General features: G+C 45.0%; 1 protein-coding gene across 1 annotated transcript in view; it reads right to left on the minus strand.

Moving 5' to 3' along the window:
• Nucleotides 1–3,538: 3,538 nt before the first annotated feature.
• Nucleotides 3,539–25,499, minus strand: part of LOC126479488 (uncharacterized) — a 59,163-nt gene continuing 37,202 nt past the window's right edge. Inside the window, exons 2-3 of the mRNA XM_050103789.1 lie at nucleotides 17,538–17,770; nucleotides 3,539–4,039 (exon numbers count right to left, since the gene is read on the minus strand). Coding sequence (XP_049959746.1) covers nucleotides 4,022–4,039; nucleotides 17,538–17,770 — 251 coding nt within the window. The 3' untranslated portion in view covers nucleotides 3,539–4,021. The remainder of the gene's footprint in view (nucleotides 4,040–17,537; nucleotides 17,771–25,499) is intronic.

Genomic DNA, 25,499 nt, shown 5'->3' on the forward strand with positions numbered 1-25,499 from the left:
AGTCTTTCAGACCTGTAAACCATGCACCCATAATCCAGCTGAGATTGCACAAATCTCTGTAAAACTGGAGAGGACACACTTGGTCTGCACCCCGCGAACTACACCCAACATAAAAACTAAACTAAACTCCGCCTGAACAGGCCATGAATGCCCAACAATATCGACTGGCCACTGTGTCATCCTCAGCCCACAGATATCACTGAAGCTGATATGGAGGGGCATGTGGTCAGCACACCGCTCTCCAGGCTGTAGTTCAGTTTACGAGACTGGAGTCGCTACTTCTCCATCAAGTAGCTCCTCAGTTTGCCTCACAAGGGCTGCGTGCACCCTGCTTGACAACAGTGTTCAGCAGACTGCCTGGTCACACATCCAAGTGCTAGCCAAATCTGGCAGCACTAAACTTTGGTGATCTGATGGATATTTAATGTTTTCAGAGACTGTTTTCATGTCCATAAGGCATAGCAACCAGGTGACCTTAAAATCAAATACGAGGCTCAGTAACCCCTCCCCCCCCCCTCCACACACACACACACACACACACACACACACACACACACACACACACACACACACACAGAGAGAGAGAGAGAGAGAGAGAGAGATCTGTCAGTTGAAAAACTAAAACCTTTTTTCCTCCAACCATTCTTCCTGCCTTCTAATTGTCAGTTGCAGGTGATGAGTAGTTGCTGCAATGGAGAAGGAACAAGAGAAACTTTGGACGGGACTTTTTATTGTCACTGTTACAGTGTTAATAGCATGGCCACAATCACGGTTGAAACACTGCCTTGAAGGACACCATCCTCCTGTTCAGATTTGTCAGAGGACAGCTGACTCAATATTTCCAATAATGTGGGGTGATGAAGGAGACATAAAGAAGGGAAAATAACCTTGAGAGCCTCATTCATGGAGTGATCTGAGGATATTATGCCTACAAATAGTGTCAAATTCCTTCTCTCTGTCAAATATACCTATTGTATGAAAGCGTGTTGCATAGTTGCTTCTGGAAATCATATTACAAAAGTGGAGTGATACTTTAATTTGGCAAAAGTTGTAGAACTTTAATTTCAAATTTTCTGTTGTTTGAGTGAAGTCTAGAGTAATACTTTATTCAAAGCTACAGCTGAAAACATACCAGATTGTTTTTCGTCTGCATCTATGTAGTATTTTTATACAGTTCTATTGCTCCCATTAGATTTTGTCACAAAAGTTACCTGTTTCTGTGTAAAGATATAACACATATTAGCTTATTTCAACCACACAATAGTTTTATTATTAACAAACTGCATAGTAATAAGGTTCTGAATCTTGAAAGGCCTTGCAGCTTTAAAATGTAAATGAACGGTGGGATCATGGTTTTGAATCATCACTACATCAGCATTTCATCTATTGAATGGCTTCCACACAATATTGTTAATACGAAAACATGTTACAGAATCAGAGTAATTTCACCAAGACCTTCTCATGATTTGTTTCTGCTCTTTTACTTAAAAATCTGCCACATTCATTCTTACTGGGCTACAATTCACACACAGTCCATTTAACTGCAGTTTGCCCTACCAAATGACACATTAGACTGGCCTAAACACTTAAATACATTTAATGCATTATGCCCCCATTCATTTACACATTTTCCCATGTTCAGACACTGGCTTCACATTGGAACACAGCCTGTACAATTTTATTTCCTTTTGCTGAGTCTAGTTTACTGCCTTTCAAAGCTGACCTTTTCAACAACAAATTGTTCAGTTTGATGAGGGTTATTAGTGCATTGTCACTCATATGGGAATGACAAAGTGGATCAAAAAGCACAATGTCACACTAACCACACACTGAGGTTCTTGTGCTACACAATAACAAAGATTTGATGCCTGTGTTACATCTATGTATAAATGTGTGAACTATTATATCCCCAAAAGTTGGTAGAACCCCTAAATAAAATGGGGGGGGGGGGGGGGGCGTTCATGTACAAGACACCATTCAGTAGCATAAAAACTGAGTATGGTGTTATCTTTAACGCATGCATGCATTTACTGACAATCACAATCGTCTTATCCCTAACTAAGTTGTGTTGTGTGTATTTAACGCCAATATTTCACAAAGCTTAAAATTAGTCTCACTGACAAATACATAAAATTTTTATGTCATAGGTGTCACATGTTTTCCACTTACTTTTCACTTCCTGATCTAAATTTGCCACCCTGATGCACAGGACAGTTTTGTAGCATAGAAAGATTGCTATTCTAAGCTCCATAAGCACTACCATCCTGCCCAATGTTTACCAAGTTGTATAAGAAAGCAAAGCATGTTGACTGTTGCAGAACCTGGTAATAAATGTAAAGATATATCCAAAGTACTAGAATCTGTCTTTGTAACATCAGATCAACATTAATAGGATATCTGCCGTGTCACTATTTAACTCTATATGCTGGAATCAAGTACACCATGAATCTGATTTCTGTATTTTAACATTCTATTGAAGGTATCCTACATTTCACATTGATACAATTTTAAAAGTGAAGACACTGCAAGCTCATCTATTACCATAACCTTTTTTCAGAACACACAAAACCATTTGATAAGAACATTATGGAGGAAATATGCATCCTCTTATGTAGTAAAATATATTAATTCAAGAAAAGGAATATTTTGTTACATTTAATTAAGTAAATCTGTTACCACAATTATTCTTATAGAAAGAAAACTTTCACTTGGGAGAGTGTGCACACTGAAGTGCACTTCACTCTGAGGCTAAAGTCAAGTGCACAACCAGAACTATTGACCAAATATTTGCCTTTCACCAGCATATCTCCAACAATTGAGAATGTCTCAAAGACTGATGCAAAGCCTCAATCTGACACTATCTCATACTTTCCAAACTACACACAGTGTCTTCGGCACATCTTGCTGGCTGACCAGTCATTGGAGGAAGGGTTACCAGACAATGGCACAGCCTTAATGCTAGTTCCAGAATGAAGCTTGCACTATGTAGCAAGGTGCACATTGAAATAAACCTTGTTGGCCTTAAAATTGTGGGCTGGACTAAGAATCAAATGCAGATATTCATCTGTGATGACAACGTTGCACCTTCATAGTTTGCTAAAGTTTTAATCTGTCACACAACTCTGGTAACAAACTGGTTTGATGTGCCTTCTGAAATTTTCCCGGCGTATATCTTCTTCTAATAACTTCTGGGTATGCAGCCGGATCCCATCGACATTCTGCCACAATATTGCGCGAGATTCGGCATAAATACCGCGATTGCACAGTAGTTGTGTACTCACCTGATGATGGCCAGACGTCTCTGGGCCGAAATATTGTGGCAGAATGTCGATGGGATCCAGCTGCATACCAGGAAATTATTAGAAGAACAAACTGGTTGTTAGCAGCAGCAAAGTAGGGCGAATAGTACTTGATTTTTTTCTTTTAGTACATTTCTTCTTGGAAAGCTAATGAAGAAATAAAGAAAAGACTACTGAGACCAGGTGATGAAATGGGGACATAACTGAAGAATATGTACAAAAGTATTAATAACACAATATTTAAGTGATTTCAACTTTTTTAATTGTCATGCATGAATATACAAAACATTAATGGAAAACTGAACAGATGCATCATGATTGAAGCGTTAAATCTACATTAAACATGTAGCAACTTATTGACAAACAGTCACAATTACAGTTGTTTACCATCTTACAAATAAAACATTGTTTTAGTGACCTTATTACAACTCTCTTTCATTGATGTTTAGCACTACTATCTCTGCACAATAAAACTATCAAGAACTGAAGTTTCACTATCACATGAAGAAGAAGGAGGAGGAGGAGGAGGAGGAGGAGGAGGAGGAGGAGGAAAATGAAAATATGCTACATAACATTAACAAACAAGACTACCTACATTGTTCGGCACTGAGATTCATTGTGAAGCATACATATACCAAGGAATAAACAAATATGATTATAATTTACTTTCAAACATTTTGTGTATACAAACTATTTTCATTCCTGATACAAGAACCACATCCTCAGTCCGATGTATGTAGCTGTAATACAAATTGCAAAAGAATGTTAGCATGCTTCAAGATCCCAGTACAGTACTGAGTGTCAATAATAAATGTACACAGTAGTATCCTTAAATCATTAAAATTTCAATGTAGGGAAGAATAACATTACAGAATACACCACGGAGCCATGATTTGAGAGAGAATTCACCAGTTTACAAAATTATAATGTAGCCAACCTGGATGTCTACCTGAATACAGAAGTATATCTAAAAACAAAGATGCTGTAACTTACCAAACAAAAGCGTTGGTATGTTGATAGAGACAATAACAAATACAAACACACACACACACACACACACACAAATTTCAAGCTTTCGCAACCTGCAACATGTGTGAAAGCACCCACGTGATTTACCAACTGACCTGCCTACACTGTGAAGCTTTCTATGTGGGAATGACCAGCAACAAACTGTCCATTCGCATGACCGGACACAGGCAGACCAGACAGTGTTTGTTGGTAATGAGGATCACCCTGTGGCTAAACATGCCTTGGTGCATGGCCAGCACATCTTGGCACAGTGTTACACCGTCCGGGTTATCTGGATACTTCCCACTGACAACAACCTATCAGAACTCCAGAGATGGGAACTTGCCCTTCAATATATCCTCTCTTCCCGTTACCAGGCCTCAATCTCCGCTAATTTCAAGTTGCCGCCGCTCATACCTCACCTGTCATTCAACAACATCTTTGCCTCTGTACTTCCGCCTCAACCGACAACTCTGCCCAAACTCTTTGCCTTTACATATGTCTGCTTGTGTCTGCATATGTGCGGATGGATATGTGTATGTGTGCGAGTGTATACCTGTCCCTTTTTCCCCCTAAGGTAGGTCTTTCCACTCCCGGGATTGGAATGACTCCTTACCCTCTCCCTTAAAACCCACATCCTTTCGTCTTTCTCTCTCCTTGCCTCTTTCCTGATGAAGCAACCGTGGGTTGTGAAAGCTTGAAATTTGTGTGTTTGTTATTGTCTCTATCAACATACCAACGCTTTCGTTTGGTAAGTTACAGCATCTTTGTTTTTAGATATATTTTTCCCACATGGAATGTTTCCCTCTGTTATATGAATACAGAAGTACTTTTATGAAATTGATTCTAATAGTTATTTCCCCCATAATCTGCAATTTGGAAATTTGTGGTAAGGTCTTCGGTCCCTAAGCTTACACACTTACACGAAGTTTCTCTATAACAGGATTCCAAGCAGAGTTTAGCTGATAACCGCTATCACGATTTATGAGAGTCTAGTTGTCAGACAATCTTATTTCCACAGATTCATTGACAATCGAGCTCCAAAAGTTTGATGTATGGACCAAAATTTTTGTGTCGTCATAATTCATGGAGTGGTCTGTGGAAATACAATGTTTGGCAATTGCAGACTTGGTGGGTTGGAGAAGGCGAGTATGGTGTTGGTGTTCCACAATGCGCTCATGCACAGTTTGTGTTGTTTGCCCTATGTATGATTTGCCGCATTCATACGGAATCTTGTAAACACCTGATTTACGCAGGCCAAGGTCGTCTTTAAAGGATCCCACCAGTGATGAAATTTTGAAAGGAGGCCGAAAGATGATTCTCACTTAATACTTTCTCAATATTCTGCCTATCTGTGAAGAAATATTCCCAATAAATGGTAGATAAGCAGTCGACCTGAAGGCTTCTTCCTCTTCCTTGTTCCGTCATTTTTTTTGTAGGTCTGCCTAGTTGAAAAGCCATTCTTCAGAAATACTTTTTTCAGGTGTTCCAGTTGTGCTTGAAGACTGTCGGCATCAGAGATGGTATGGGCACGGTGGACTAAGGTTTTGAGAACGCCCATTGTTTGTGCTGGATGGTGGCAACTAGTAGCTTGCAGATACAGGTCTGTATGAGTGGGCTTTCTGTACACCGAGTGACCAAGTGTGCCATCACTCTTACGTCACACCAAGATGTCTAAAAATGGCAAGCAACCGTAATTCTCCATCTCCATGGTAAACGTTATGTTTTCATGTATGGAGTTCATGTGATGTAAAAATTCTTGGAGACAGTCCAAACCATGAGGCCACACTACAAAAGTGTCGTCAACGCATTGCCAAAATACTGTCGGTTTAAAAGTGGTGGAGTGAGTGCTCTCTCCTCAAAATCTTCCATAAAAAGATTGGCCACCAAGGGAGACAGAGGACTCCCCATGGTGACACCGTCAGACTGTTAAATATAAAATATGTAGAGGAGAGAGAGTGCTCAAACAACGCTGTAATGTCTGCACCAAACGGATTTCCAATGAGGTGTAGTGAGTCAACAAGAGGCACCTTTGTGAAAAGAGAAACCTCATCAAGACTGACCAATAAGTTGTTACTTTGCAGCTGTAGTGACTGAAGTCAGCTAATAAAATCACTAAAATTCTTTATTTGATGTGCACACTTGCCTATCACTGGTTTCAGCAAAGATGCCAAAAATTTTGCTAGGTTGTAAGTGGCTGCTCCAATGTTACTCACAATTGGACGTAATGGCACATTTTCCTTGTGGATCTTAGGCAGTCCATAGAGCCTAGGTGGAACTGAACTGTTTGGTTTCAGTCTCTTGATGACCTCCTTTGGTAGAGAACTACTTGATAAAAAGTTCTGTTGTTTTTCGCACCTTGGAGGTTTAGACCCTGGACAGTTGATTGTTGCTGGCAGCCCAGAAGGCTACGGAGCTTGGACCAAGCCTGCGATGAAAAGGCATACGACTCCACGTAGGAAACATAGCGCTCCCAGGATTCCTTTTTAGTCTACTTAATAAAGTAACAAGCCTTAGCATGGAGACACTTAAAAGCGAGGAGTTTGGTCCGTGAAGGGTGTCGCTTAAATCACTGCAGTGCCTGTCGGAGGTCCTGGACAGCGACATCCTTGGTCCACCAGGGTACCAGTCAACGACGAGGGGATCTGTGGATGGGGGGACAGTAGTGCCAGCAGCATGAAGAACAGTGGCAGAGACGCCCTGCAGGACTACATCAATGGAATTCAAGAGGGAAGTGTCAAAGTGCACAGCAGATGTACATAAAGGCCAATTGGCCCTGCGGAATACCCAATGTAGGGGCATGTCTACCTGGTGGCAGCAGGGGAATGCTAGAATCACTGGAAAGTGGTCGCTGTCACAAAGGTCATCATGGGATGACCAATGTAGGGTAGCCACAAGGGCAGGGGAGGTGATTGTGAGATTGACAGCAGAGAAGGTGATGTGCAGCAGCAACATGTACGCTGCATATTTTCGTGTTACAAAGGTATAAATTCGAATTCCACCAAACACCGCATGTTACTTTCCAAGGCATTGAAATCGAAATTGCGACGCGCTTTGTAAGCCAGTCATACCTCATGTCATGTGATCTCGCCAGCTGATGACAGCATAGGACATGTGATGTAGTCAGCCAATAGCAAGATCACTCTTAAGTAGCACGAACACACAAATAAGAAAAGTTGATGGTTTAAATTAATATACATAGTGTTGCTACAAGAAAAACAGAGGTTTCACATATAATTGTAGTCTCGAAGATTAATAAGCTGCAAGAGAAGCTAAGCTTCCACATATAATGTTGATATTTTTTGCACGTGTTACACTTTAAGATACACTCCTGGAAATTGAAATAAGAACACCGTGAATTCATTGTCCCAGGAAGGGGAAACTTTATTGACACATTCCTGGGGTCAGATACATCACATGATCACACTGACAGAACCACAGGCACATAGACACAGGCAACAGAGCATGCACAATGTAGGCACTAGTACAGTGTATATCCACCTTTCACAGCAATGCAGGCTGCTATTCTCCCATGGAGACGATCGTAGAGATGCTGGATGTAGTCCTGTGGAACGGCTTGCCATGCCATTTCCACCTGGCGCCTCAGTTGGACCAGCGTTCGTGCTGGACGTGCAGACCGCGTGAGACGACGCTTCATCCAGTCCCAAACATGCTCAATGGGGGACAGATCCGGAGATCTTGCTGGCCAGGGTAGTTGACGTACACCTTCTAGAGCACGTTGGGTGGCACGGGATACATGCGGACGTGCATTGTCCTGTTGGAACAGTAAGTTCCCTTGCCGGTCTAGGAATGGTAGAACGATGGGTTCGATGACGGTTTGGATGTACCGTGCTCTCTTCAGTGTCCCCTCGACGATCACCAGTGGTGTACGGCCAGTGTAGGAGATCGCTCCCCACACCATGATGCCGGGTGTTGGCCCTGTGTGCCTCGGTCGTATGCAGTCCTGATTGTGGCGCTCACCTGCACGGCGCCAAACACGCATACGACCATCATTGGCACCAAGGCAGAAGCGACTCTCATCGCTGAAGACGACACGTCTCCATTTGTCCCTCCATTCACGCCTGTCGCAACACCACTTGAGGCGGGCTGCACGATGTTGGGGCGTGAGCGGAAGACGGCCTAACGGTGTGCGGGACCGTAGCCCAGCTTCATGGGACGGTTGCGAATGGTCCTCGCCGATACCCCAGGAGCAACAGTGTCCCTAATTTGCTGGGAAGTGGCGGTGCGGTCTCCTACGGCACTGCGTAGGATCCTACGGTCTTGGCGTGCATCCGTGCGTCGCTGCGGTCTGGTCCCAGGTCGACGGACACGTGCACCTTCCACCGACCACTGGCGACAACATCGATGTACTGTGGAGACCTCACGCCCCACGTGTTGAGCAATTCGGCGGTACGTCCACCCGGCCTCCCGCATGCCCACTATACGCCCTCGCTCAAAGTCCGTCAACTGCACATACGGTTCACGTCCACGCTGTCGCGGCATGCTACCAGTGTTAAAGACTGCGATGGAGCTCCGTATGCCATGGCAAACTGGCTGACACTGACGGCGGCGGTGCACAAATGCTGCGCAGCTAGCACCATTCGACGGCCAACACCGCGGTTCCTGGTGTGTCCGCTGTGCCGTGCGTGTGATCATTGCTTGTACAGCCCTCTCGCAGTGTCCGGAGCAAGTATGGTGGGTCTGACACACCGGTGTCAATGTGTTCTTTTTTCCGTTTCCAGGAGTGTATATCACACAATTTTTAATAATGACGATAATGTCTGATCTTCTGGGCTCAAAATTATTCTAGATGGTCGTCCTCAAAGAGTTGATTTTTAATTGAGAGTCAAACGCTCTGTGATTTAAGAAATTCATCATACATTCTCACATATAGTTGATCTTGTGTAGAAGGAAATTTACTTTGAAAGTATCGCTTTTCAAACCATCATCCGCAATGTTTTTCCATGATCTGTTAGAAACTGATTTGTTTCAGCAGTTACCAGAGAGCGCCAGATAACAGGCGCCATCGCTCTTGCGCAGCTATGATGATACAGGAAGCCCGTATGTTCGTATGTGTAAAACATTAAAAGATCTTGCACTATGTCACAAAAGAAACAAGACATCATAGGACACTTCAAGTTCATCGGGATTTCGTGAACCATACTAAAATGCATGATTGGGTTTAAAGTGCACATTCGTATGTCCAGATTCGGATGTAAATTTTCTTGAGTACCAGTACTGTATTACTTCATGTTTGGTTCTTTATTATGGCATAATGCCATGTAAGCTAGAAGATGGAAAACGTGCACTTGAAATGCAGTGAACAGTTGAAACTAGCCAACAGTGTGAAATTAAACACTTTGTTTCAATTAAATTGACTGCTTCAGCGCAAAAGATTAATAAAAGCCAAATCTCTTTAACAAAGGGACAAAAATAATTTCATTGTTCTGCAAGGTGATTAATGCTTGACTGTTAGAAAGGTGGAAATAAAACCTGAAAATAATAACATATTTTAGCCTTTCGTAATTATGCGAACGTATTTTAATTCATTTGATAGCTCCCGGTCACAGAAATCCATTTTGTTTTCATTTGGTATGAGAGTAATAAATGAAGAGGAAACAGCAAAATCACTAAACCTAAAAACATGTCACGTAGAGACTACCCACCTCCCCACCACAACTCAGACTGCTCTATGCATCAGCCCCGGATCTACGATATTTCCAAACCGGGGCAATACTAGATAGTGGTGCCCAGCCACACATCCGTAGCCAGAAGCGGGAGAAGGTACTACCCATACGCGACTCAACTGCGCATGCACAAGAGCCTGCCCACAACTGCTCAAACGAATCTACTGACAACAGCTGTCACGTCATCGGAGGCAATTTGACGTTATGAATCATTGCATAGTCTTTCTAAAGCCTTTGACACACTTTGCTGTTGGCAGACGCTTGTATGAGCACTATGTTTTGTTGTTGTATATGGCAGATTTCCTTTGTGACTCAAGTTTTATTTTCGTTTTTTCTTCCTCTTGTTGATGTTTTATTGCTGAAGTACTATCCTGCAGATGCAGGATACAGTAATATCCTTTGTTGGAGTATTGGTTCTTACCAGTCAAAATCACTAAAATTTAACTGAAAACTAAAACAATGAAACATTCCTGGAATTCTAAAAAATTCGCAGGTATTTCCCGGATCACCCGGGTCATATACACCTGTTTTCTCCCTTGTAAGTTGTGCAGTCCGATGAATGAGGGGAGTGGTGGTCAGCACAATTGACACACATAAATGGTGGAACATAGGAGCTTCCCTCATGGTGTGGGTGGCCACAGTTACCACACAAAGGGTCCACAGTACAGCGGGAAGACATATGCCCAAAATACAAGCACCACATAGGTGGAGGGACGTACAGCTTCACGTCATATCTGTAGCACATAACCTTGACCTCCTCTGGGAGGGTATCTCCCTCAAAAGCCAGAATGAAGGCGCCAGTATCGATACAGTTGTCTTTGCGACACTTCTGCACACATGAAACAAAATGAACGCCACATCACTCCAGATTAGCCCGGAGTTCCACATCAGTTTGCATGATGAGGTTCCTATGAAAAATCATCCCTGGGCCATTTTCAGAGACTGGTGCGGGGCAATAAACACTGGGATATCGCCAAGATGATCAAAGGCATGAAAAGCTGTCGGTTAGGTGGCAGAAGCAGCTTTGATCAACAGGGAGCCCGACCGCATCTTACTAAGGGACTCCACTTTGCCGAACTTGTCCTCAATATTCTTCACAAAAAAACAATGGCTTTGTGGTGGTGAATGTATTCCCATCCCTCATAGGACAGATGAGGTAATAGGGAAAGTGTTTTACCCGAAGACAGCAAGCCTGACCCTCCTCCCAGGGTGTAGCGAGGGAAGAGAAGGTTGGCAGGTCATAAGAAACAACATTCAATGATCCTTCACCATTCGACAACACGACAATTTGAGAATGGCCAGATTTTTGCAGCTTGATATGTTTCATGTGCCAAGCATCTGCCCTGATACCGCCCACTCCAACCACGAGCTCTCCCCATGGGCACCATCCATACACAGCAAGGCCCATCTGGCACGGCGGCCATTGCTGGGAGTTCCGATGCTCCATGAAGATGATAAGCAAACACTCCTTGGCATACACGGGGAGGGATCAGCTCAGGTATCAGTAGTGTGATCCCTGTGTTGTCAGAGGGCGCAGCCATATGGGTACATAACAGCCCCACCACATGGACTCGCTACACATGCTGGTGACCTAGCAGGATGGAAGGGGACTACAGTGGGGAAGGGATAGGAGAAGGAAGGAGGGGAGAGGAGTCCACACCACAGATGCTATGGAGGGAGTTCTTCCTCAGATGGCTCACGCTAAAAACAGGAAATTTTGAAGTAGAGGTCAAACCTCAAGCAGGCAAAAGGAACAAAATTGCAACCAAAACAGGAAATCAGATGGATAGCCAGGTTGCCATAAATCAGAACACAGAGAGGGAAAGGAGGGGGCAACGGGGTAGGAGCGAGGAGGAGTGGGGAGGGCAGGGTGAAGGAAATGCAGCCAGGGAAGGAAGCATTGGCTCCAATAGGTTGGGGCCCCTGTGCTTCACACATAAACTCATGAAAGAACCATGGGACCCAGGGGGGAGGGGGAATCTAAGGTTAGTTTGCATGTCGAGGGATTTGGTAAATAATGGTGAGACAAGGTTAAAGATCAGGAAATTCTGAAAAGTTACCTGGGGGTTATTTGGGGACAGTGGGGGTGGATCACTGTTGGATGGAGGAGTGAACTGAGTCAGGCAGGGTTCAATACTGGTCTTTGGTTAAGTCTGCTTGATAGGGTTGGTGGTGAAAACGTGTTTCCATTACAGGGACCAGGAGGAGGTGAGAAGGTCTGCAGATTGAATTTGGGGGTGGGGCAAAAGGTGAGGCTTTCTGAAAGGACTGATACTTCTGCGGGGCTAAAGCTTTTGGAGGAAAGGTTCATGGCTGTGTTTCGGGTCTGTTTAGGTTCTGAATTCTGTGTGGTGGTGAGATTGTTTTGGAGGATGGAGTAAATGTAGTAGGTGTGCAAGACAGGGTTTGTCAGCTGTGGGGGACATGGGGGAAGTTTGGATGTGGTTGTAGAGGTATAGTGCAAGCTGGAAGTGAGCAGGTTGGAGAGTTTTTTTGGGTGGCATTGTGCATGTTGCTATAGTTCCTGGAGGGCAAGAATTTCAATGTGCGTTATGGGATCCAGGAATTTGGGATTGCATAGCAGGAGAATTTTACAGATGGAAGCGAGGTACTGCAAGGAGGTTTGGGCCCGATTGCTATGGTTTTGCAGGACTATGTTGGTGAGGGCTAAGGATGGCCGCATCTGAACAGATGGAGGTCATTGTGGAAGGAAGGGGGGCAGCTGGAGATGGGTTATTTGATGGTATGGCCATTTGGGGGGGGGGGGGGGGGGGGGATTCCATAAGGCAAGCAACAACGCAGCAACAGTATGTGGGACTGGGTTACGGCTAGGGACAAGGAACCTTTTTGTATTGACGCAGATGGAAGAAGCAAGGATCCATGGTAGTGGAAAAAATGCATAAAAATACATAAATATAGAATTACATCTGAAAAAATTAGCAAAAATACACTCAAATGTGTGGGAAAATTCACGAAAAGGGTGAAATAAGCGGAACGAGAAGAAATCTGAGGAATAGGCTGATCCTACCAACCCCTTCCCACCTCCCATTCCTTCCCCTCTCTATTCGAGTTCGGATCTACTAATTTCCCCTAATCTAGTAACATCTGCTGTCCCCCTTCTTCACACTTATCCACCCACAGACCTGTAACTCACATTTGTCTCCCTTATCCATTTGACCCTTTTCGTGATTTTTCCCATGTCTTGAGTGTATGCCTGCAAATTTTTTCGGATGTAAGTTTATGTTATTTAGGTATTTTTACGTATTTTTTCCATCACCATGTATCCTTGCTCCTTCCATCTGCATAATACAGAAAAGTTTCCTTACCCCTAACCAGAACTCAGTCCCACATACTTTTCCTGCATTGTTTCTGGCTCGTGGAGTCATCCCCAAGTGGCCTTACCATCAAATAACCCTTCTCCGGCTGCCAACCTTCCTTCCACAATGACCTCCAATCCTTAGCCTTCACCAACATAGTCCTGCAAAACCACATCAATCAGGCCCAAACGTCCTTACAATACCACCCATAAAATTCTCCTGCTGCGCAATCTCAAATTCCTGGATCCCACAACACACACAAACTCTTGCCATCCAGGAACCAGAGCAACGTGCACAACACTACCTGAAAAAACTCTCCCTGAACACTTCCTACTCCCACCTTAAACCCCCACTGCCCGCCACCTCTACAACAACATCCAAACCTCCCCCACGTCCACCCATAGCTGACATACCATGTTTTGCAGACCTACTACACTTACCCCACCCTCCAATACTCACTCTCACCATCACACAGAACCCACAACCTAAGCAAACCAAAAACACAGTCATGAAGCTTTCCTCCAAAAGCCTTAGCCCCACACAAGTATCTTTCCTTTCCAAAGGCCTCACCTTTTGCCACAACCCCCAATTCTATCATGCAGGACTTGTTAAAGACCTTCTCTTCTTTTCCCGGTCGCGACAATGGAAACACATTTTCACCACCAACCCTACCAATCAGACCCAACCAAAGACTAATAGTGAATCCTGCCTAACTCAGTTCACTCCTCCTTCCAACCGTAATCCAGTCCCACTGCCCCCCAAATCATGCCCTGTTAACTTCCCAGAATTTCTAAACCTTGAACCTTGTCTCACCATTATTCCCCAAATCCCTCAACATGCAAATTAAACTTACATCCGCACACAGATCCGCAATCCATCAGCTAATAACTGACAAAGGCTCCACACCTGTTGTTTTTAACTGCAAGGATTACCTGGCAGGACTCTGCCAGCTGTCAGATTCGTCCACCTAAAAATCCTGGGACAGTGACCCCATTCCGGAAATCCAGCAGGATCTCGAATTTCTCCTCAAATCCTTAGGCCCATCCCAGAACCTCTCCCCAGTGTCCCTCTCTCCCCTCACCCCTACCACTGCCCGCACTCCTACCTTCTACATGCTTCCTGAAGTCCATAAACCCAACCACCCAGGACATCCCATTGTGGCCAGTTACTGTGCCCTCATTGAGATAATCTCTGCTCTCATAGACTAACACCTTCAGTCTATTACCCACAACCTACTCTCCTATATAAAAGGTAACAACTGACTTTCCGCAGTTCCTGTTCCTTTACCACACAGTGTGCTGCTCATCGCTATTGATGCCATCTCCTTTTACACATTCCTAATGTCCACAGTCTTACTGCTATTGAACACTACCTTTGCCCACGTCAAACAGATTCCAAACCAACCATCTCCTGCCTCCTAGTCGCCATGACCAACTATATCCTGACTCAAAATTACTTCTCCTTTGGAGGCATTACCTGCGTACAAATCCGGGGTACGGCTATGGGCACCTGCATGACACCATCCTATGCCAACCTATGGTTCAGATTCACTGATGATCTGGATCGAGGGTGAGGACACCCTTTCCACATTACTCCAGAACCTCAACACCATCTCCCTATTCGCTTCACCTGGTCCTAGTCAACCTATCGAGCCACATTCCTCAATGCAGACTTCCACCTCAAAGATGGCTACTATATCAGTACCCTTGTCTATATCAAACCTACCAACTGCCAGCAATACTTACACTACGAAAGCTGCTGCCCATTCCATACCAAAAAGTCCCTTCCATACAGCCTAGCCACCCGTGGCCTCGCATCTGTAGTGACGAGCGGTCTCTCTCAAAATACGCTAAGGGTCTCACTGAGGTCTTTACAGATTGTAACTACCCTCCCAACCTTGTGCAAAAACAGATCTCCTGTGCCTTATCTATCCAGCCACCCAACACCTCCAAAAGTCCACTGTCTGGTCACAGAGGAGCATTCTCCTTATGACGCAGTACCACCCAGAACTGGAGCAACTGAATTACGTTCTCCGCCAGGGTTTTGACTATCTCTCATCATGACCTGAAATGAGGAATTTCCGCCCCACTTCCCTTCCCACCCCTCCCACAGTGGTATTCACCACCCAAAGAACCTACAATATCTTCATTCACCCCTACGCAACCCCTGCTCCCAATCCCTTGCCTCATGGCAAGACCTGTCTCATACATCCTCCACCACATACAACTCCACTCCGATTACTAACATCACCTACCTCATCAAAGGCGGGGCTACCTGTGAAACCAGTCATGTGGTCTACAACCTAAGCTGCAAACACTGTGCTGCACTCTACCTGGACATGGCAATCAACAAGCTGACTGTCTGCTTGAATGGCAAACTGAGGCCAAGAAGCAACTGGACCACTCTGTTGCTGAGCATGTTCTCCATTTCAATGACTGCTTCACAGCCTGTGCCATCTGGATCCATCCCACCAACACCAGCTTTTCTGAATTGTACAGATGAGAACTCTCCCTGCAATGTAACCTACATTCCCGTAACCATCCTCGCCTCAACCTTTGTCAGTCAGTGTTGTTACCCATTTAGTCCCTTCCCTGTTCCCATTCCAGCATTACATGGCCCTCTGTTCCATCAACACACCTAGTCTTCCCCCCCCACCCACTCTCCGTCTAACCTCCCGAATGCACTTAGCTTGCCTACTCTCACTTTACTGTGCCCCATCCCTACCCTGCTATTCCTACCCTCCCTGCCCCAGTCCCCCAACCTCCTCCTTACCCCACGAGGTTGCCTCTCTCATAATGCACTACTGCTCACAGTCTGGCTCCAGCTGCCAGACTTTCATCATGTATGTGTGAGTGGTCTAGAAACTCTCTTCGGGCTTGCTGCCAGATCCTAAAATCAACTTGACTCGATATTTCGGCGATCCAACTGTTCGCCATCTTCAGGAAAATGCTGCTGCTGATGATTCCCACTGAGACTATCTCAGTGGGACTCATCAGCATCAACAGCATTTTCCTGAATATGGCGAACAGTTGGATTGCCGAAATATCGAGTCAAGTTGATTTTAGGATCCGGCAGCAAACCCGAAGCCGCGGAAGCCTATGTAATCATGTGAGAGTGGTGCTTGCGAGAGAGAGAGAGAGAGAGAGAGAGAGAGAGAGAGAGAGAGAGAGAGAGAGAGAGAGAGAGAGAGAGTGTGTGTGTGTGTGTGTGTGTGTGTGTGTGTGTGTGTGTGTGTGTGCGCGGGTGCGTGTGCGCGTGCGTGCGCGTGCGCGCGCGCATGCACGCACCAACTTTTTTATTGTGCCTTTCTGCGACTCAGCACTCTGCCATAAGGTGAACAGCAACTATCCCTTTCATTATATTGTTACATTTCATCCTGGATTTTCCACTGTTTAAATGATAATAATGCATTCAAATATAATGCTTCTATTTCAAGTATTTGAAATTGGCCTAAGGCCAAAATTGTACAATCTTACATCAGATAAAGAAACTGTCAGTTGAAGGCATCACAAAATGATTTAAAAAATTCAGCACAGATGTGGATCCTGTCGAAATGAAGATTATGGATAGCAAAGACTACACTCAAACAGAGGAGTTGTTGAGTCGCAGACAGGCACAATGAGAAATACTGCTAATAAATTTAAACTTTTGGATGAAGTAGTCCTTCTGAAGTAGAAAAACATACACACACACACACACACACACACACACACACACACACACACACACACACACACACACACACACACACACACACACACAGAGAGAGAGAGAGAGAGAGAGAGAGAGAGAGAGAGAGAGAGAGAGAGAGAGAGAGAGAGAGTAATTGGAGAGGATATCACACCATTCCATTCATGTACACAACATTTGCACGGGTTATAAATTTATGGGACACCTGAATTGCAGTAATCCAATTCTGAGATGAGTCTGCTTAAAACAAAAGTGTAATGTGTGATTCATAGGTAACTGTGTGTGCAGACAACTACAAAACTTCGTTTTAAATGTAGTGATATGTGTGCTATTAACAGATATCAGAGATGACACAGGCCTTAAAGACAGAATGGGCACACCAGATTTAACATGTGGTGTTGGATGCTTCTGCACAGAAACTGGGATACGGCAGCAAGATCATGATAAATAACTCAAGTGACAACAACACTCTGGATCCAAAATTTCATCTACCAAGAAAAATGATGCTCAGAGAACTCATAACAACAAATACTCACCACCTCAGCAATATCAATCCAGTCCAGCATACTAACAAAAGCATCATTTTTAGAAGGCTGCTTTGCCCAGTTCCAGTACACAATAGATTTGAAGGCATGTGTCACATGCGCTGTCCTTTCCGTACTTTCTGTTAAGGGTTGCTTCTGTTCTTGCATAACAATACCTGAGTACTGTTTTGGTAGTTCAAGTTTATCACCAACAAGAGGTCTGCCTCTGAAGGATGCCCTAAGTACTGAAAAATCACAATTTCTCATAAAAATATCAAGCATAGGAGATTATATAAAACATTCTGTATTTAAGCCTGTAAAATAAATGATCAAGTTTCATCTAGAAATCTAACACATAACAAGCAAATGCATACTTAACATTCAGTATCTCGAATTAAATAATTTTGTGATTAACAGATCATAGTGGTGAACTCACTGTTGCTGGTGAGCAATCAGCTATGTACAAAGCTGTCAACAAAGCAAACATGTCGCACTTGAGAAGGAAGTAAGATTGACAGAGCTGGAACCTACAACTCAATTTTCTGAATAGTCAATCACAAAGTTATTTTCATCAAAGCACAGTAAATCATCGATTGTAAATAAAAAATATATTTATGGCAAATGGAATACAAAGAGGTAACATGATATTGGTGAACTACACACTCTCCACCTACATTGACTTGTAAAGTAGAGGCAAATAATGCAGCCTTTCTGTACAACTTAAGAAGGAAACAAAGTGTCACCGAGGAGCTCATTTTTTCCACTATTTTTTTAAGGGGCTCCAGAAAGGCTCAAAATCATGAAATGTTCACGTTTTACGTTTTTGCATTTTAAAAATTTTCAGACTTTCCCATTTCTATTGATAATATAATTTATTCAGTTCAGAAGATAACCCACTGTGATGCTGTTTAACTGCTGTCAAATGTTGTACTCATGAATCTACATGTTCATCGTGTACATTTTGGAGATGTGAGAGGAAATAAGTTACAAAATAAGTGTGATAGTTTGATATATATTGCTCACACGATTGTCTTGAGTTTCAGGTTTATTTACTCTTTTGCGATACTGAAATTATTCATGGTGAATTCTGTTCATTGAAGTCTCTGTTTTATTGAAAGATAATCAGGGGAGACTACAAATCCTCTGAAGGCTTTCAAAGAAAGGAGAAGTGTTGGGAAGCAAAGATTAGGTGTTGTTACCATAAACTATAAAGACAGTAACTAAGTATGTGAACTTAACCTTGCTGGTATACCTGCCCACTGCAATGAAAGTGAGAAAGAAAGTACTCTGTAGAGGAAGCTTGGTTCAGTTAGTGAAAAGTATGAATGTTTTATGGGCAAATTGGATGTGAATTAAATATCTGGTATGTCATTTCTCAACAGGATTTTTGCAAACTGTGTAATATGTATTCAGTGTAATAAAGTCCGTCTGGAACACTCTATAAAAAATCAAATAGGACTTGCCAGTGAAATGGAACCGAGGTGTGGTAAGTGTTCATACATGTGTTGCAGTAACTCCAAATGAAGAAAATGGTAGGAAAATCTATGAACACAACGTCAGATTTGTATATGCCTTGCATGCAATTGGTATGTGGCCTAATGAATCTTCCAAATCCCCCAACCAAGTTTACAAACTATAACACATATGTAGCATCTAAAGTAGAAGATCTTTGTATAGAATCTATGAAGAAAGCTGTGAAAGTGTCAGTAATAGAAAACAGTGGTAACAGAGACTTGACTGCAGCATTTGGTGATACCTGGCATAAACGCGGACACACATCTTTTCATGGTGTATGATCTGCCACCAGCATGTATACAGGGAAAGTTTTAGATGTAGCAGTAATACCTAAATTTTGTAGGGGCCCACTAAAAAAATAAAGATACCCATGAAAATAACTGTACAGCTAACTATAGTGGCAGCAGCGCAGGAATGGAAGTGGCTGGCGGTGTTAGTATATTTCAATATTACGTTGCATGTGATGAAGTGCAATTACCTTGGTGATGGTAATACTAAAAGTTTCAAACATATTCAAGAATTGAAGACATAGGGTGGTGGTGGTGATGTAGTGCAGAAATATGAGTGTACTCGACACATACAGAAACGAGTGTTGACCTCACAGTAGTCTCGTTGAATGCAAATTGAAAAACTTCATCTTTCTCATTTTTGAAATACAGAACAAATGGATGCACTGTTGCCTTGTCATTGACCCAGTGGTACCTTTGTATTTCATCCTGAACCACAAATATAAAGTTTCCTGCAAAATCATCTAGGACTATGCATTCAGTTTCATAAAGTTGTGTGTCACAACACGCACTAAAACTTAGATCAAATGACAAAACCCACCCTCATGAATAAAACGTAAAACTAAATCAGCCAATGAGGCGTTGTCAGAGACAATGAGTGACAACGAGTCCGGTAACCCAAGATTTCGTCGCTGGGCAGTCAAAGTGGGATAGTGTACCAGAATATGGGTCAATTACAACTGGGCGCCGCACCAACACTGAGGTGGGTCATCACAGGGCAAGAAGTAACGGTGGGTCGCCCAAGCGTTGCCAATGCGGAGCCGGCATAGGACTACTGATTCCCTGCGAGAGGCCCGCATGGAAGGCTTCCACACATTCATAGTCTCCTTAATGACACACAGTTTGTTGTGCGTACTATTACGCCATTCCATCTTCCAAAGCCGAAAAACCCTGCGGCATAAGTCAGAATGCAGGTCAGGTTCAGAGATGTCCATCTCCAGAAGCGGTTTCCTTGTAGCCTAGCCTGTTTGGCTAGCCTATCGGCAAGTTTGTTGCCTGGGATGCCGACGTGTCCTGGGGTCCACACAAACACCACTGAACGACAGAACCGGTCCAGGGCATAGATGCCGTTAGTGTAAACCACTTCATGGCTTCAGTACATGTCAAGAATCGAGAGGAAGTGACTGCAGAGAGCGCCAGGAATAGCTGAGTCCTTAGGGTCATGCAAAAGGTCCAGACGAATCTACGGCCTAGGTATACACCATGGAGGTGTATGCGGACAGACCTGGATAGGTGGTGGTAAAGGGAAGGACTCCAGTTGAGACAGACGGGATCACATGCGAAGCACAGTCATTAGCCCTGAGCTGGGCCACCGATGCGGGAGATTAACTGCCGCGGGTGGAAAAAGGAGACGGTAAATCGAATGCTCAGGATAACAACAAATGTGTGCAATGTAACTGATGAGCAGTTGTGCACATTGGATCTGCAATGGAGGGACTTCGACCTCCATCAGGACACTGGTCACCGAACTCGTTCTAAAAGCTCCCGTCGCTAAGCGAACGCCGCAGTGGTGCACTGGGTCGAGTACACGCAACGCTGAGGGTGCCGCCGAACCATAAATCAGACTCCCATAGCCAAGGTGGGATTGAACAAGGGGGTTTGCACAGCTGCAGCAGAGTAGAGCGATCTGCACCCCAGTTGGTGTTGCTCAGGCAGCGGAGGGCACTGAAGTGCTGCCAGCACTTCCACATAAGCTGATGAAGGTGAGGTAGCCAATTCAATCGACGGAAGTGCATGACACATGACTTAGTGACCGAAATCTGGAAGCAGTGGGTGAGAGCCCATGTCAGTACATTGTGGATGGCTCCCTGTAGGCGCCGCTCAGCAATACCAGTACTGCTGGAGCAGTAAGAAATGCAGAAGTCGTCTGCACACAGAGAGGGCAAGACGGACGGCCCTACTACTGCTGCTAGACCGTTAATGGCCACTAAAAGTAGCACTCAATACGGAGCCCTGTGGGACTCCATTCTCCTGGATATAGGGGGAACTATGGGAGGCACCAACTTGGTCACAGGAAGTACGGAGCGACAGGAAATTCTGGATAAAAATCGGGAGCTGGCTCCGGAGACCCCACTTATACAATGTGGCAAGGATGTGATGTCACCAGATCGTGTCGTATGCTTCATGTAAGTAAAAAAGGACGGCAACCAGATGTTGGCATCTGGAAAGGGCTGTTCGGATAACCGACTCTAGGGACACAAGAGTATCAGTGGTAGAGTGACCTGGCAGAAGCCGCCCTGACATGGAGCCAGTAGGCCATATGACTCCAGGACCCAACCCAACTGCCGACATACCATACTTTCCAGCAGCTTGCAAAGAACGTTGGTGAGGCTGATGGGCCGATAGTTATCCACATCAAGCAAGTTTTTTCCGGGTCTGAGCACTGGAGCGATGGCACTCTCCCACCATTGCGACGGAAAGATGCCATTGCACCAGATCCGGTTGAAGATGACGAGGAGATGGCACTTGTAGTCAGACAAGAGACATTTAATCATCTGACTGTGTATCCGATCTGGCTCAGGAGCTGTGTCGGGGCAATGTGCAAGTGCGCTGAGGAACTACCTCTCCATAAATGGGGTGTTATAGGGTTCACTGTGGCGTATAGTTAATGAAATGACTTTCCTTTCCATCCATCATTTGAGGGTGTGAACGGCTGGGGGGTAGTTCTCCGACACAGAGGCTCGAGCAGAGTGCTCAGCAATGTGCTCGGCAATCACGCTTGTGTCTGTATATAGCACACCATTGATGGTGATGCCAGGGACACCTGTTGGAGTCTGATACCCAGAATGACGTCTAATCTTTGTCCAGACTTGGGAAGGTGATGCATGGCACCCAATGATTGACACATACCTCTCCCAACACTCCTGTTTCTTCGTTTTATAAGCTGGTGTACACGAGCACGGAGCCGCTTAAAAGCTATACGGTGCTCTACGGAAGGGTCTTGCTTATGTCGCTGTAGAGCTCGCTGACACTCTGTAATTGCCTCAGTTGCTTCCGGTGACCACCAAGGGACTGTCTTTCGCCGGGGGCACCCTAAAGGGCGAGGGATTGCAATTTCTGCCACAGAAACGATTGTGGTAGTCACCTGCTCAACCATCACATTAATGTTACCATGTGAGGGAGAGTCAATGGTGACAGCAGAGGTGAAAGATTCCCAGTCCGCTTTGTTTAAAGCCCATCTGGGCAGGCACCCGTGGGCCTGACACCGGGGCAGTGACAAAAAGATGGGAAAGTGGTCACTACCAAACAGCTGATGTGCTCTCCTCTGGATAGATGGGAGAAGTCCTGGGCTGCAAATTGACAAATCAATGGCTGAGTAAGTATCTCAAGCCACATTGCAATGTGTGGCGGCCCCAGTATTTAAGAGGCAGAGGTCGAACTGAGACAGTAAAGTTTCGACATCTCTACCTCGGCCAGTAAGAACGGTGTCACCCCACAAGGGGTTACGGGTGTTAGAATCTCCCAAAAGTAAGAAAGGTTTAGGGAGTTGATCAATCAGTGCAGCTAATACATTCAGGGGTATTGCACCATCTGGAGGAAGATATACATTGCAGACAGTTACTTCCAGTGTCGTGCGTATTCTGACAGCCACAGGTTCAAGAGGGGTTTGAAAGTGCACAGTTTCACTACGGACTGAGTTTAGGACATAAACACAAACTCCATCTGACACTCTATAGTTGCTACGGTTCCTGTAATATCCCTTATAGCCACGGAGGGCGGGGTCCTCATTGCCGGGAACCAGGTTTCATAGAGGGCAATGCAGAAAGCAGGTGTAAAGCTTAACAGTTGCCGTAGCTCAGTCAGGCGGTGGAAAAAACTGAACCAATTCCAATGGAGGATGAGCTCATCGTGAGACTGGGAAGGCATGGAACATTCAGTGAGGCAATTTACACCTCAGGGTCACCTGCTGCCACTGACGTTTTGTCTGAGCAGCCTGTATCCATTGTGTCTGAGGGTCCGGCTAGATCTAGATCCTCAGCGGACACCAGGAGTTCCACATTCTCAGACACAGAGCTTGTAGGCAGCACTGGTGTGGGTGGCACCACAAGTTCCTTGTTCTTAGGGCTCTTCTTTTTCTATTTCTTGCACTGTTCCTTGGGTTTCCCTGGTTGGGAGGACTTCACTGAATCAGTCTCCGGGAGTGAGGATGAGCGTGAAGCCCTACGACCAGCCGCTTTTGGGCTCTTCAGCCGCTGGCAGGCGTCGCCTTCCAATCAGCGGAAAACTGGGAAGAGAGTGACCCAAGGGACCCCTTTTTGGCGAGAGGAGCCAAAGAAGACTTACGCTTCTCCAGCTGGGAAGTGGGCATTGGTGTCCCCGGGCATATGAGGTGGTCATAGCCACAGGATGTGGGTGCTCAAATTTCCTCTTAGCCTCAGTGTAGGTCAGTCAGTCCAGCATCTTATATTCCATGATTTTCCTCTCTGTAAAATCCTACAGTCTGGCAAGCAAGGTGAATGATGCTCTCCACAGTTGCCACAGATGGGCGACGGGGCACATGGAGTACTGGGATGCGATGGACATCCACAATCTCGACAGGTGGGGCTGAAAGTACAGCGGGAAGACATATGGCTGAACTTCCAGCACTTAAAGCACCACATAGGGGGGAGGGATACATAGCTTGACGTCACAGCAGTAGACCATCACCTTGACTTTGTCGGGCAATGTGCCACCCACGAAGGCCATGGTGAAGGCACCGGTGGCAACCTGGTTATCCCTTGGACCCCGATGGATGCACTGGATGAAATTAACACCGCACCGCTCTAAATTGGCGTGCAACTCGTCGTCAGACTGCAAAAGAAGGTCCCTGTGGAATATAATACCCTGGACCATATTTAAGCTCTTATGAGGCATGATGGTAACAGAAACATCCCTCAACTTGCCACAAGCTAGTAGTGCCCACAACTGGGCAGAAGACACTGTTTTTATCAAAACTGACCCAGATCTCATTTTGGACAAGCCCTCCACCTCCCTAAACTTGTCCTCCAAAGGCTCCACAAAAAACCGAGGCTTCATCGTCATGGAAGATTCCCCATCAACTCTCGTACATACGAGATACGGGGGCGGATAAGCTGCCATCCTTAGCCTGGCGTTCCTCCCTTGGTATGGCCAGGGAGGGGAACTACTTGGGGTCATATTTCTTAGCATTAAAGTTATATTTTGCCCGCTTAGAGACTGCTGGCAGCGGACCACCAGCAAGACATGACGTATTACGCTTCATGGTGTGTCATCCGCCCTCATGCCACCCACTCTGACCAGGGGTCCTCCCCATGGGCACCACCCAGCAGCACCAAAGGCCACCTGACAGGATGGCCATTACCGGGAGTCCCAATGCCCCAAGGTGACGGGCATTTACTCCTTGGCATACGTGGGGAGTTAATGGCGCAGGTATCAGCAGAGCGATCCCTGTGTTGTCAGCAGAGTAATCCCCTTGTTGTCAGGGGACTACAACCAACAGGGTACATGGCGGCCCCACAACAATGGACTGGCTACCTTGGTGGATATGAGGTGCAAAGAAGTCCATGGTCATCACTGGCACAGAAAGTGACACTGTATAGTGCATGATGGAAAATGCACCCAGGAAGGTGTTCTTGTCCAAGAGATGGAGAATGGGTGGGAGTGCAATGCAACGACGAGGAAGTGGGCTGAAGATCTCAATGCACGATGGACACGATGTACCATGTAATCCACCCTTCACCAACTGGCTCGCTCTTTGTGAAAATTTTGAAAAATGGTCAAACCCTACAGGGGACCATCACATAAAGGCTGAAACGTGTGGACCCCTTTTAGTCACCTCTTACGACAGGCAGGAATACCTTGGGCCTATTCTAACCTCCGGACCTGCAGGGGGGCTACCTGGGCATGTTGTTCTGTTTTTACCATCTTCAAAAACCTACTGGAGCTTTTCAATTGTTTCTCACTTATACATATTCCTTTCTTCTTTCCTAAAACTGGTAGAATGCCATGCTCCTTCGCTAAAGTTCAGGTAAGTCTAACTAAACGATCAGAGAAGTTGAACTCATGAGTCAGGATGCAAACTTAAAATTTTAGCTTTTTCTTCTTTATGTGTCACTGAACACTTACTTTCTACTTTCTCAATTAAGCTGTAATACTCAGTGTGAGACAATTCTGGAGATAGGTTTTCTTCTTTTTTTATATAACTGCTCTTGGT

The sequence above is a fragment of the Schistocerca serialis genome, chromosome 1, assembly GCF_023864345.2.
Source record: "Schistocerca serialis cubense isolate TAMUIC-IGC-003099 chromosome 1, iqSchSeri2.2, whole genome shotgun sequence".
Taxonomy (NCBI): Eukaryota; Metazoa; Arthropoda; class Insecta; order Orthoptera; family Acrididae; genus Schistocerca; species Schistocerca serialis.